The following is a 13,889-nucleotide window of genomic DNA, read 5'->3' as shown; positions in this document are numbered from 1 at the left end:
CACATTTTCACCATTTTTATTCATTAATTTTGTCAGATGGTTTAGTGGGGCATGTGGGTGACGGGCAGGAGCTGCCCCCAACCCCTGTGTGAAGGTCAAGACATGCTGGGGCTCCTGGAGGCAGAGGAAGGACAGTGTGTCAGCCTAGCCCTCAGATTTGTGTGAGAGCCCCATGATAGAGGTTGGTGGGGGGTAGGGTGCCTTTAGTCCAGGGTAGGGAAGCCATACAGGTTAGGGATCCACATCAGAAGCAAGTTACAAAGTTAGAAACCTGGAATAGGGGTCAGGAGCTCAAGAAAATACAAAACAAGGAATTGGGTTGGGCCAAGATCAGTGAGAAGGAAAGGGAGGAAGGTCTCTGCTCTGATTCAGCAGTAACTTCGGGTCTGGCCCTCAGAGTGAAGGGACCAGCTGGGAGTGGGGTAAGGGGGTGGGGGACCAGCCCCCTCCCTTCCTTGGCCTCCATTCCTGTACAAGGACCCTCGGTGGTGCTTGCCCTGCCCCCCATAGGCTGGTGGAGCTGCCCTGCAGTACAGGAGAGGCTCAGGAGAGCCCCAGGCCCCAGGCACCCTGTGAGGGGTGTGGGGTTCCCAGGGAGCCCTCTCTTTCTGAGGAAGGTGGGGGGCTGTGGAGCCTGAATCTGAATGGCTATGGGGATGAGGAGCTGGAGGGGAAGAGGAGCTGGAAGAGGTGGATGAGGGACCCCTGGGCCCTAGAGCTAGGTTGACATAGAGGGGCTCAGGCCGAGTGGGGCACCGGGCAGGGTGCTGAAGGGCTGAATAGCCCAGGTGGTTATGGGGAAAGCAGGAGGGGGGTGGCGGGTAGCTGAGTAGGAAGTCAGGGGACCTATGAAATGGTGGTGATTGGTCAAGCATGCCATATGAGGCATTAAGCCTATCTGGTGGCATGGAGCGAAAGGGACTCCAGGACTGGGTGGTGCCAGAGTAGGGGGACCCCTCACCTGCCTCAATCTCATAGTACAGGTTCTCTCCCCTGTCAAGTGGTGTAGGGGGACCTAAAGGGCTCCTCCAGACTGGGGTTGGGGAACTTGGCTGGAAGGAGGTGGAGGTCAGGGGGTACAAGCCTGGTTTTGGGACCCCAAGAAAAGGTGGCAGGCACTCCTGGGGAGCTGAGGAGAAGCAGCCAGGGGTTCTCACAGAAGAAAGAACCTGTGAGGAGACACAACATAGGAAATGGCCCAATGTCCCTGGCATAGCCCTGAAGCCCCCACCCTTCCTGAGCTGGGCACTGACCTGGGCAGAGTTTCTGTGTCCCCTCCTTGAGATCCCCATGGGCCGCTGGCTCCTCACCAGGCTCCCAACACTTCGTTGTCGTGGTAGGGAGGGTGGGGGTCCTGGAGCCCAGGCATCAGGGTGGGGTAGGGAGGGGGCGGGTGGCCCACTCCCTGAGGTCCCAAGGGGCTCACCGCCCACCTCCAGGGACAGTGAGCAGTAGAAAGGGGAGCGAGAAGCAGATGGGGTACTCCCATGCTCCTGTTGGCTCTGTCTCTGGGCCACCTGCTGAGCCTGCTCAGCCAGGGCCAGGGCCATGAGACGTGCTGGGTTCTTGGGGGGCGGAGGTGGGGCCCCCCCAGGGCGCAGGAGGGATAGGGGTGGGAGCAGCAGTGGTGAATCCATGACAGGCCCTATACAGAGAAGAATGGGAAGGGGCATCAGCCAGGTCTTGGATGCAGCCTCAGGGTCTGTGAGGGTGTTGGATGGGTTGAGGACTCACCATGCTGTCGTTGGGCTTCCCCGGGACCGGGTAGTGCTAGGTTGCTGCAGATCTCCTGTGGACAGGTGTCACTCAGCTGGGTTTCAGCTCCGTGTGGTAGCAGGGGGATGGCATGGGGGCACAGGCCTAGGCTGGGGCTGAGTGCTGGTTTTGGGGCGAGTGAGGCAGGTGTTCCCCCAGCCCCTAGCAGCTCCAAAACAGCAGGTGGCACTGATACAGCCAGGGGCTCTGAGATGTCCAGGGCAGTGGGTGAAGCAGAGCTGGTGGGCCCATGGGGCAAAAGGGCCTGGGGAGTTGCCCTGGGTTGGAAGGCAGAAGCAGGGGCTGGGGGGGCCGGGCTGGCAGGAGGTGCAGGGTCCCCTGGGGTAGGGCTACTGCAGCGAAAGGTAAGGGGATCAAAGTCGAGCCCCCGGAGCCCCTCCAGGCAGTGAGGTGGGCTGAAGTCCAGATCATCACCATCATCTAGCCAGGCTGAAGTTCGGTGAGAGGGGGAGCCGGAAAGTGCCCCAAGCCCAGCTGCTGAGGAGGACGCAGAGGAGGAGGAGGACGCAGAGGAGGAGGAAGACAGGCTTTCACAGGAGCCCGCGGGTGCTGGGCCCACGGGAAAAGCATCACTGCTCGAGTGGGGTCGCCGTAGCCTGCTCAGCCTCTGGAGGCCTGGGGGGGAGGGGGCAGTTAGGGTCAGGGCTCAAAAGTTTACATACCCACACATTAGTGAGAACAGAGCACACAACCCAGGAGGCTGGGAAAATAGCATGCAGAGGCACTTCCGTGGGTAGGGTCACATGGCTGTGAATCCAGGGAGAGCTGTTCAGACTCACAGTGACAAAGGAAATGAATGGCAAGGCCCTCGGGAAAACCATTCCAGACCCAAGGGCCAGAATAGTCTGGCAACCCCATGGCTGTGAGCATGAGACCAACAGGATCCCAACCAAGGCTACTGGGAGTACAGACTGGGGCGACCACGTTTAGAAAACAATTGGACATTTTCTTGTTCAGTTGAACATGAGTATACCCTAGGTAGAGCTCTCTCAGGAGTGTGGGCATGGCAGGGAGCACCCATAGAGCCCCAAATCCATCAGGAGTGGGATGGACAAGCAACTCCCAATGAAATATCCACATGGAACACTAAAGATCAGCAGGCAGGAGTGAGTCTGAGCTACACCTGGCAATACGATGGTATCTGTAATGCAGTGGTGAATGAAGTCAAGTTTCACATACAGCACTACCCTTTCTTATACCTTTAATTGACATTTTAAAATGACTAGAACGGCTCAATATGTTTATGTATATATCTACACATGATAAAACCTTAAATCCAAGGATGACAGCCCTGACCAGTGTTGCTAAGTGGTTAGAGCTAAGCCCACTCACTAGAGTCCTGGGTTCAATTTCCAGTCAAGGGCATGTACCTTGGTTGCAGGTTTGATCCCTGGCCCTAGTCAGGACACATGCATGCAGGAGGCAACCAATCGATGTGTCTCTCACATAGCTGTTCCTCTATCTCCTTTTTCTCACCCACTCTCCTCCCTCTCTTCTACTTGCTCTTAAAAGAAAAAAAAGGTCGAAACTGGTTTGGCTCGGTGGATAAAGCATTGACCTGGGGACTGAAAGGTCCAAGGTTCGATTCTGGTCAAGAGCATGTACATTGGTTGCGGGCACATCCCCAGTGGGGGGTGTGCAGGAGGCAGCTGATCAATGTTTCTCTCTCATCAATGTTTCTGGCTCTCTATCCCTCTCTCTTCCTCTCTGTAAAAAATCAATAAAATATATTTTTTAAAAAGAAGGAAAAAAAGGAAACAATGGAAAAAATATCCTCCAGTGAGGATTAACAAACAAATTAAAAAAATCAATGAAGATGATGACATTTAATCAAGAGGATGCCTCTGGTGGATAGGCAGCAGGTATGAGAGGGGAGGAGCTTGAAGATAAGATAGTGGGGGTTCTTTTAGCTCTGGCCAATGGGTGCATGGGTATTCATTATATTATTTACATTTTTTTTCAAAAGGAATGAATAAGACTGTTTGAAAGGACCCTGTATGAACCATTTATCATAGTGTGTCATGAACTAAGGGTGATGCTTTATCCAATTCATTATACCCAATGTCCAAATTAAAAACTGAAAAACCACCCAAACCCCCAAATTTGAAGTACAGCATTTGAAGGCTCCACCCCGCCACAGGCCAGGCCACCCCGAGCTCACCAGCCCCGCTGGCCTGAGATGACAGAGACTCCTCACTCTTGGCAGATCTCAGTGTGACTGTGTCAGGTCGGCTGCCTGCAAGGAGACTAGAAGGGTCACAGAGGCACTCCAGAGTGCCTCCCCCCACCACGCTGACTGCCCGACCTCTGACCTGAGGGCTGTGGTGGGGCACGCATCCCCCCCAGCCAGGGAAGAGGCTTCTTCCGGGGAATGCTGGGGCCGCGGCCCAGTGCAAAGAAAGTCTTCCAGCTGCTACCGCCTGGCTTCCGCTGTTTCTGGCCTCTCTCCCCCTTCCTCCTGGGGTTTGGGTGAGACACAGGAGGCAGTCTGAGGAGCTGGGACCTCAAGGCTAGTTCCACCTCTCCCCTGTATCCTATTTACCTTTCCACAGGAGAGTCTGAAGCCTTGGGAGCTGTGGATTCATTGGGTGTCCCCAGTCGGCCCTGGGTGCGAGCCTGGGCTTCCTCCAGTGTCAACAGGCGAGTGGAGGGGCAACTGCCCACAAGGGACTTGGGCCTGGGAAGGAGGCAGCGGCCTGGGGAGTTGGGAAAGTGGGCAGCTGTCAGCCCAGGGAACATTCAAGGCAACAACAGGTAAAGCTAAGCGCTACTGCCCAAGCTCCGGCCCCAAAGCATAACCCCCACCCTGGCTGGCAAGGCAGGGAACCAGAGAGGATCAGGTGGGAATGAGTGGGCAGCAGGCAGGTGAGCAGGAATGAGGCAGAACCAGCTGATGAGGCAGCTCCCAGCAGCCAGCAAAGGCAGTGGCTCTGGCTTCAGTTACCTCGGGCCAGAGGGCCCTCCGATGTGCTGAATCCTGATTGGGCTGGGGTCCGGGGCAGGGTGGGGAGTCTGGGTGGGGCCTGGGCAGGGTCAAGTCTGGGGACCTCCCACCTCCTCCCAGGAGGACCTCTGGCCCCAAGCACCCCCAGGAGCTACAAGGGGTGGAGGAAGAACGATGTCCAGGCCAAGAAGTAGGGATCCTGAGCGTAGGAGCTGAAATGAGAAGGGTGGGGAGGGGAGGGAGAGGCCGGGGCGGGGTCCTCAAGGAGCCAGGAAGGAGGTATAGCTTCAGTGGGTAGGGACAGGGCTGGGAGCCCCCTGCCCTCCCACTGCAGTCCTGACAATGAGGAGGCAGTAGCCAGGACATCAGGAGACTGGACGAGCATACCTGCAGGGTCGAGGCCAGCAGAGGTGAAGGTGTCACTGAACAGGACATCCACATGGGTGAGCAGGAATTCCACCACCACTGACTGCACCCGCACCTCACGGAAGGCTGCTGCCCCACCCAGCCCCACTGACTCCAGCTCCATGGACCTGAATGGGAGAGGGAGAGAGAGGTCAGGTGCCTTGAGCCACAGCTGGAGGAGGGGGAGGGTTGTGACTAGGTTAGGTAGGGAGCTAATAGAAGCAAAGACTGTCAACAGCAGCTCTGATTTTATCAAATTGAGAACCAAACAACTTGGTTCTCAACTTTTCCCCAACTTGCTCCCTCACCACCTTCCCCATCTCAGTCAATGCAGTCCTTTAGTGGTTCAGGCAAGACACCTTGGTATTGTCCTTTACTTCTCTTTCCCTCACACCCACATCCAATCTGCCTAAAAACCTTGTGGGCTCCTCCCACAAAATCTGTCCAGAATCTAAACTGTTCTCCCCCTCTACTGCCCTACCCTCCATCCTCTCCCTTCTGGCTACCACAGCCACCTCCTCTCTGGTCTTCTGGTCCCATCCCCCCCTCCCCCACCCCCAGTCTGCTGCTCATGCAGAGGTGGAGGAAGCTGGGAACACCTCCTGGGGAAAGCAGTCCTCACATGACTCACAACGTATAAGTCATTCCTCCTCTATCCCGGTCCCCATCACCTACCTGACCTCATCATCTCCTCCCTGTCAGCCCCTTACTCACTCACTCACTCACTCAGTTCCAGCCACAATGGCCTCCCCACTGTTCCTCCTGACCCAGCCTCAGGACCATTGCAACTCATTGTTCCTTCGGTCTGGTTTACTCCTCCCCAGATCTCACTTGCTACAGTTCTTAACTCAAATGTTAATCTCAGTGGAGTCTTCCCCATCTACCTTATTTAAAATTGTAAACTTTCTGATTCCAGGTCTATCTTTGTCTCCCCACCCTCCACCCCCCTGTAATAGTTCTTATACCCACCACATATTTTATTTAGGACAGAGAGCTTGCCTGGCTTTCTGTGCTGCTGGCTATCAAAAACTTTTTACTGAAGCCTTCCCTACCACCTACACATCCCAAAATGCCATAACCCTGTGCATGCCCCTTCCCTGCTTTGTAATCTTTATGCTTGCCACTCACTACTATCAGACCATTCTCTGTGTTTCCTTATTACTAGTTTATTGTCCACCTTCCTGTGAGAATATGAGCCCAGGAGTCCAGGATCTTGCTCACTACTCCATCCCCAATGCTGAAGTACATGGTGAATGAAATGAACAAGAGAAACAAAAGTTGGGCGAGTCCCTAGGGTATCTGTAGAAGTAGGGGGAGACTGGGGCTCAGCCCATGGGAGGGAACTGCAGGTGACAGGCTGGCCAGCTTACCGTAGCAGGTTGGGTGCCCAGACAATGGCCAGATTGCGGGCATGCATGCTGGTATTGGCACTGTGTCTTGCCATGCGGGCCAAGTGCCTCAGCAGGTACTCCAGGGTCCTGGGATGAGAGTGGAAGGGGACACCTGAGCCTCAACTCCCTTGTGAGCCCACCACAGCCCTTCCCTACCCCTCCTGGTTTACCTATAGTGTGGCGGGGGCAGCTGTTGGATGACATCATGGACACGCACCAGGCGTTCATCCTCCCCAGGCACTGACATGGCCTCCTGAGATTGTGCACAGGCATGATGGGGACTGGCCTGATGCATCCCAGCACCCTCCAACCTCACTATCTCCTTTACTCACACTGAACTTCCCGTAGAGCTGATATGTGAGCAGGGGGTTGGGCAGCTCTCGGAAGTAGAGCTTGCAGAGAGAAGACACACTGTGAATGTCCTGTAGGAAGGTGGGGCCAGACAGTTCAGGGATCCTCTCACTGTCAAACTCATGCCTGAGGCCACCAGGTCGAAGAGAAGAAAGACTCGTGTCAGAGCTGGTCCGCCTAGCTGTGCACCCCATACCCACTGTCCACAGATGGATGCGACCCTCTTCCTGCACTGTGCTCCTCAAAAGACAGGCTTACTTCCTCTGCAATAACCCTGTCTGCCAAAGGCAGGGGCGCTCTTTCATAGAGGAAGACACTGAAGCTCAGGTGGGAGGTGTCCCTCCTACAGCTGCCCAAGGCTACCTGATTCCAGAGCACAGCCCTGCTACTTCCAGCACATAATGCCATTCTACTGACTTCAAGAAGTCACTGGAAAACTGGCTGAAATCCCAGTAGTCCCTCCTCACAATTGTCTGGTTGTGTCTCACTGCTCGAGGGGAAATGCTCAATGCACATGAACTCATGCTACATCTCTCACACCTCTGGGCTCTCTACTCTCACTTCAGGACCTCCTGTCAGTCTCAACACTTGTGCCCCACTCCTTCCCACCTCTTAGACTGGCATGTCTCAGAACCCTCCAGTGTAAAAGCCAAAATCCAAACAGTTGTTAAAAAGGCTTTGCACAGCCCTAGCTGGTCTGGCTCAGTGGATAAGAGCGTTGGCCTACAGGCTGAAGGGTCCCAGGTTCGATTCCAGCCAAGGGCACATACTCAGGTTGTGGACACGACCCCCAGTAGGGGGCGTGCAGGAGGCAGCCAATCAATGATTCTCATCATTGATGCTTCTATCTCTCTATCCCTCTCCCTTCCTCTTTAAAATCAATAAAAATATATTTTTTTAAAAAAAGGTCTTGCACACACTGCCCCTAATTACTTCTTAGACATCATGTCCTGCTACTTTGCCTTTTGGACTGCCATGAATGCTTTTCCCAGAATATCCACATGGCTCGCTCACTCCCTCCCCTCCTCCAAAAGGAGCTCCCCTCCAAGAGGCCTTCACTGCCCACCCTATTTAACGCTGCACTATCCCTCCCAGATTTACTATTATGATTCTCCTTACCGCCCATCTCTTTTTCTCCATAGCCCTTGTCATCTTCTAGTAAACTCTCTCATTTCCTTATTTGTCTCTACCTCTAGCATGTGAGGGTGGGAATCTCTGGTCCCCAGTGCCCAGTGTTTGGCAGGTAGCAAGTACTCAGTGAAGGTTATCTCTCTACTTGCAACACTCATTCTGCTCTCACCTTTCAGGCCTCAGCTGGAGTCCCTGCCTCAAAGAAGCCCTCCCTGTCCACAGCCCTGATCCAACCCTGTTAGATGCCCTCCCAACTCCCAAGAACCCTTGTCACCAGCACATGGCATGGGGCCTAGACTAGAAATGATGTTCAATAAATGTTTGTGGAGGGAAGAGGTTGGTGGAGGGCCCTCACCGGAGCCTCTGGATATTGGATGACACGCCTGAGAGTCGGTAGATTCCATCCACTACCCCATGGGCCTCAATAAACTCAGAGCAACAGCGAAGCACCTGGGGCACTGGGAGAGAGCAGTGGGGTCAGGAATGGGCGGGTCAAATCCTGGGTGGGAGGGTGGGCTAGGCAGGTGGGCTCGGACCTCACCGTCCTGGCCTGAGTTACTGAGGTGCTCTCCAAGGTCGCAGCCAAACACCCTCTGCCGCAGGATACCCCGTTGTCGCAGCCGCTGCCGAGAAGGGCGGGAGCGCATGAAGGTACGAAGGAGGCCAGCCAGCTTCCCACGTGACCGGGGCACAGCTGTGAGAGTAAAAGCAGGTCACACAGGGTCAGTGCAGTTATCAGTCCGCTAGGGAGGAGGCAGGGACATAGCCTCTTATTTCCATTACCTGAGGTCAAAGAGGAGACACCCTGGGGAGCCGGAACACCACACAGGAGACCATCGGCATCTGTGGGGTGAACTATGGGTGGAAAGGATGGACAGCAGGCAAAGGATGCAGGAAGGATTCCCCACTTTGCTGCTGGCACTTACCCCCCTTGAGTCCCGGACTGGGCCGCTCTGTGAATAGCTCCACACACTCGCTGGGGAAGAAACCAACCTGCAGAGGGGTCAGGGTCAGTGCCTGGGCCACCCTAGCTAGCACAGCGCCCTAGCCCCACCAACCCAGGCTCACCTGGAAGCCTCGCTTGCCTCGCCACCAGCTCCGATCCTCTGTGGGCGGCATGTCGATCACGGAGACAATGTCTCCCACCTAGGAGTGGGCAGATGAGATGACGGAGGGTCAGAAGTGGCCGGAAGAGGGGAGTCCAGATGGAGTGTGCCCCGCCCCCCACAGCCTCACCTCGAAGGACAGCTCGTCTGGTGCCTGAGCTGTGTACCGTTTCACCACATGGGCAGCAGCCACTGCAGGGATATTGAGGGAGGCCTCCTCACTGAGGAGCAGTCGCCTGCCATGGTTGTCCAACTGAGGTGGAGGGTGAATGTGGCAGGGAGAGGCAGAAGGTAATACATAATTAAGGCAGAGAAGGCTCTTCCAGGCCCAGTGCAGGCCACTACTTGCTCCACATCTAAGAGCCCCAACCACTCAGAGCTATTGATCAAACATCTAAATTCATGCCCCTTCCAAAACAAGGCCCCTTCCTTCCTCTTACATGCCTCAGGATTCCTCTACCCTGAAGTCCTCCTGATACACCCCTGCACCCTCACCATCCATAGCAGACACTGCACATCTGCTATCTAAAAACTGCTGGTTTAAGTCACTCTTAGCCAGGCATTCTTCTGTGAGTTACAGCCAAAACCATTTGGTATACCTTGAAATTCTCCCCATAGCCCAACACCTGCTAACACACACACACACACACACACACACACACTCATTCTAACAGACATACACCTAAACAGACACTGAAATACCAGTGACTCCTCCTGTCCGGCTCATTTCCTTCCTGTGCCCACACACACTCCCAGGCTGGTTCTCACTCTTCCAACATCCCTCCCTCCCTCCCAACTTCGAGCCCCGTTGCCCAGGCCCACCTCCATCCAGGTGAGCACGGGCCCACAGTTGAGGTTACTGTCCACCAGTCCTGACAGGGTCTCCAGGTACTGCAGCAGCAGCGGCATCAACATCTGTGGTTAGATTGTCAGGGGGGGCCCTTGTGAGGAGACCCCTGAGAGAGCCCATTGCCCTTCTATACTGCCTTAGCCTGTCTCCAAGCAGGACAGAAATTCAACCCTCAATGCATGTGTGCCACTCTACTGTTAAGTACTAAATATTGTCATAGTAGTTGGTAACAGACTACATCAAGCTCCTGTGTGCTTCCATTGGTCTGGCCATATTGATCCTCCCATGGAACTCCCTGGAAGTCTTTATGATCCTAAAGCTAAAGAGGGGCTCCAGAACCTTGCTGCAGTCCTATGGTCTCTCCACTCTGATAGGTTGGGAGTCAGGCCATACTCCTGATTAAATATTTATCAATCCCTCCTGCCTTGATGGTTTCACACATCGAAGATGAGGACACATCATGGCTGAGGCAGGGATGAGATAACCAGCAGTTTACCTGGGCAGCCTTGGCGCCCTCTGGAGGTGGGGGAAGCTCTGGGAGGCAGGAAAATCTCCGGTCAAATATGCACCGGTGGAGGTGGGTATCCAGGGAACGGAAGTCATCGTAACTGCGAAGAACTGGCCAAGAACGGCCCTGTGGGAGGGTGAGGGACAAAAAGGGGCAGTGGTCCTATTTCACTGAGCTGAGGACCATGGCAACCAGTCCGACAGGCCAGATGAGAGGCAGAGTGGCCTTACCTGACAGGTCACCTGCACCCCAAACACCAGCTCATTCTCCCCAGAGAAGCTAGAGCCATCACGCTCTGGAGACAGCAGGAGCTGTAGAAGGAAAGAAAAGCCCAGGGGAGGGTCTCACTTTTGTTCCTGTCCTAACCTCTCCAAGTTGGCACTATCTAGGGATGGGGCTGTGCTCTCCAAGGGCAGGGCCTAGTGATGCCACAGAGCACACACCTAACAAAAAGTTGTTGCAAAATGAATAAAGGAACAAATGATGAATGATGAACAGCTCTTCCTTCCCGCCCTGCAACTCCTGCCACCGACTTCTCAGACGGGTAGAGCAGCCAGTCCCAGGGACAGATCTCAGGGGTAGGGTGGGATCCCATCTTCCCACCTGGGTGAAAACCCTCATACCTGAATGTGGCCAAAGTCAACATTCTCATAATGGAAATGGGCACAGTCAGCCAGCCGGGGAAAGGGACCTCGAGGAGCCGAGAGCCTGGAAGACAGGGGACACATCACTGGTGGCTCCTATGCTTGGCCCCCTCCTAAGCTGGGCCTCTCCCTCACCTCTCACCTCTTCCCAGGCTTCTCCTTCACACTGGGACCCCCAGTGGGGGGCAGGGGCTGCACTGAGCCCTCTCCTGGGCCATCCAGGCTGTCAGTGCTACGGGCCTGTAGAGCAAAAAGAAGAATCAGAGGCCCCCAGGGATGGGAGCAGAGACAGCAGGAGCATTGTTATCTGCCACCTTGAGCCTAGAGGCCTGAATCACTCCATACACTGCCCTGAGCATGGAGGAGCAGAGGCTAGGGGGAGGTGAAGACCAGATGAGGACAGCTCTTCATCTTCCTGTGTGGTCTGGGGTGAGGGGCTAGAAGAGGAGGGGCCAAGGGTGAGGCAGGAAGAAAGAAGGCTGGTACCATCTCTCTGGATTATACTCCTCCTGTAGCCCCTGCAGAATATAGTCATCTTCCAGTTGCGCCTCTCCACGCCTCTCATCACTGTCTGGACAACCACAGCTCCCAGTTTATCAGTCTTCCTGCTTCCAACCTCTCCCCTCCTACCAGCATCTCGACAGCAAGCACTAGTATAATTTTCACACAACACAAATCTGCCTGTCTCATGGACCTTCAATGGCTCCCTGTTGTCTTCAAGATAATTCTCTGGTCTCTGTTTCTCTCTCCACCCTTATCTCTTCCCATTGCCTCCACTCTCAGAGCTCTCAAATTTTTAAGAGCCCAACAAAAGCACATCTTCTCATTTCCTTCTAGGCCTTTGCAGAGGCTGTCCCCTTTGCATGGAACACCCTTCCCCATTCTTTCACTAGATGCTCTCTTCCGCATCTCCCCCATCTCAACCCTTCGCGTTTCCTCCTCTCAGTTCTCCCTGACACTTCAGGCTGTATCAGTCACCTCTTCTGGACTCTCCCATCCCCTCAAGTTCCTCCATTCTAGCTTGATGACTCTGCTTGGGTTTTTCCCATAGCCCTGAGCACTCTGAGACGTCACCATCTGGCATCAAGTCCATCTCCCACATTGGACTGTGACCTCCCAGCATCACAGCCTGGAGCTAAGCCCCCAGCTCCCCAGCATTGCCCACCCAGCACAGGGGGAGTGGGGGGACACAGAATTGGTGCTCCTCCCAGGTAGGGTTGTGCCTGATTCCTCGATGGGTCTCATGCCCAACTTCAGCAGCCCAGTTGCCAGCAGGGACCGGATAAAATCTGAGGAATTAACCAGCTGCCAGATGGGGATTTCCCGGACTGGCTCTAGCTTCTCCCTCCTTCATATCCCTGCAACCCCAAGTTCATTCTTGGGTCTCCCCCTCGGATCTGTCCCTTTCCAACCCATGAAACTCCCCAAAGCAGGATGGGTTCTAACTTTCTCTGTGTCTAGAGCATGGGCTTGCATAAGTCTCAGTGAATATCTGTTAAGGGAGGGAATGAGGGAATGGATGAATGAGCAGGAGCAGCATGGTGGAAGAGGGAGCCGGTAGGGGAGGGAGGATGAGGACAAGATGGAGAGGACCCAAGGATCAGTGCTGGGGTTGGAGTGGAGTACGTAGGAGGGGAGCAGCTGGAAAGCATGAGGTAAAGGTTCAGGCTGATGGGAGTAGGGGAGGTTTGGTTGAGTGGGCCTGGGCTGGGTGAAAATGATGAGAAAGAGAAGAAAAGGGTTAGGCTGAGGATGGAGCTGAGTGGGGTGAGGCTCGAGAATGAAAAAGTGTCTGGTGGGAGGAGGCGGAGGGGGCTAGGCCCGGAAGGGTGGAGGTTGAGGACAATGAAGATGGCTCGCGTATGGGGCAGTGAGGAGTCAGGGGAGCTTCCGCAGGCCCCTGTGGGGGTGGGGAGATGCCGGATCCTTCCCGAGACCTGCCCCTCCTCCTCCAAGTCCAAGCCTTCGGCCACGAACACCCCGCGGGGCGGTGGAAGGAGACGCACGCTGAGAGGGCGGGGCCGGGGTGAGGGCTCGGACCCGGCCGGGCTGCGGGACCAGAGGACCCGGACGAGGGGTGAGGGGAGGCGCAGGCCCCGGGCTCGGGCGGGGCCGGGGGCGGGGCGCGCGGGGCCGGGCCTTGCACGGACAGACTGCCACGCGGATGGTCTGACGGCCGCGTAGGCCCCTCACCACCATGGTCGCGAGGCCTCCTCAGGCGCTGGCCGCGCTAGACCCCTCCATCGTCGTCCTCATCGCCGAAGCCGCCGCCATGGCGACACAAAGGGGAGGGCGCGAGCCGCGCGCGGGCAACTGTAGTCTCCGCCTCCGGCCGCTCCGCCGCTCACCTCGGGGCGGGGACAGCGGGCGCGGCGCCGCTCCTCATTGGCCCCGCCCTCGGCCTAGGACGCCCCGCCCACCCGGCGGCTTTCCATTGGCTTCGGCTTGAACGCGTTCCCGGCTGGGTCTCTTCGGTCCCGCCCCAAGAGTTTGACAGCGCCGCGCCCAGGACCTTTCATCGGCCGTCTTTCTTCTCCTGAGACCCGCCCCCCCCCGCCCCCCAGGTTCTTTAAGCTTTGCTTTTTCTAACACCAAGCAATGGCCCTCCCCTTAGTCCATTCTTAGGTACCACTCCTCCGACACTCCTACCGGGATTCTCCCGTGGGCTCAGGGCTTTTGTCCATCCCCAAGCAGCTTTTCAGTTTCAGTCCTTTTTTAAAAATATTTACATGAAGATAGTTTTTTTAAATATATTTTTTATTGATTTTTTACAGAGAGGAAGA

The 13,889-nt window shown here is 55.5% G+C and overlaps 1 protein-coding gene across 1 annotated transcript; it reads right to left on the bottom strand.

The window, feature by feature from the left end:
* On the bottom strand, positions 1-13,469 carry ARHGAP33 (Rho GTPase activating protein 33). The gene is given in 23 exon segments (XM_084906818.1): positions 1-1,172; positions 1,174-1,227; positions 1,230-1,645; positions 1,735-2,391; positions 3,938-4,012; positions 4,089-4,234; positions 4,319-4,472; positions 5,108-5,253; positions 6,496-6,603; positions 6,687-6,769; positions 6,849-6,993; positions 8,354-8,456; positions 8,540-8,692; positions 8,782-8,841; positions 8,925-8,991; positions 9,067-9,144; positions 9,235-9,357; positions 9,927-10,019; positions 10,451-10,588; positions 10,693-10,773; positions 11,086-11,170; positions 11,249-11,346; positions 13,300-13,469. Coding segments are annotated over 23 exon segments (3,873 nt in total). The 5' UTR covers positions 13,306-13,469; the 3' UTR covers positions 1-368.
* Between the last annotated feature and the right edge of the window lie 420 nt (positions 13,470-13,889).

This window comes from Pipistrellus hanaki (assembly GCF_964339955.1).
Source record: "Pipistrellus hanaki genome assembly, chromosome: 15".
NCBI classification, from domain to species: Eukaryota; Metazoa; Chordata; class Mammalia; order Chiroptera; family Vespertilionidae; genus Pipistrellus; species Pipistrellus hanaki.
Note: the sequence above shows the minus strand (reverse complement) of the source record. Positions and strands in the feature narration are given on the sequence as shown.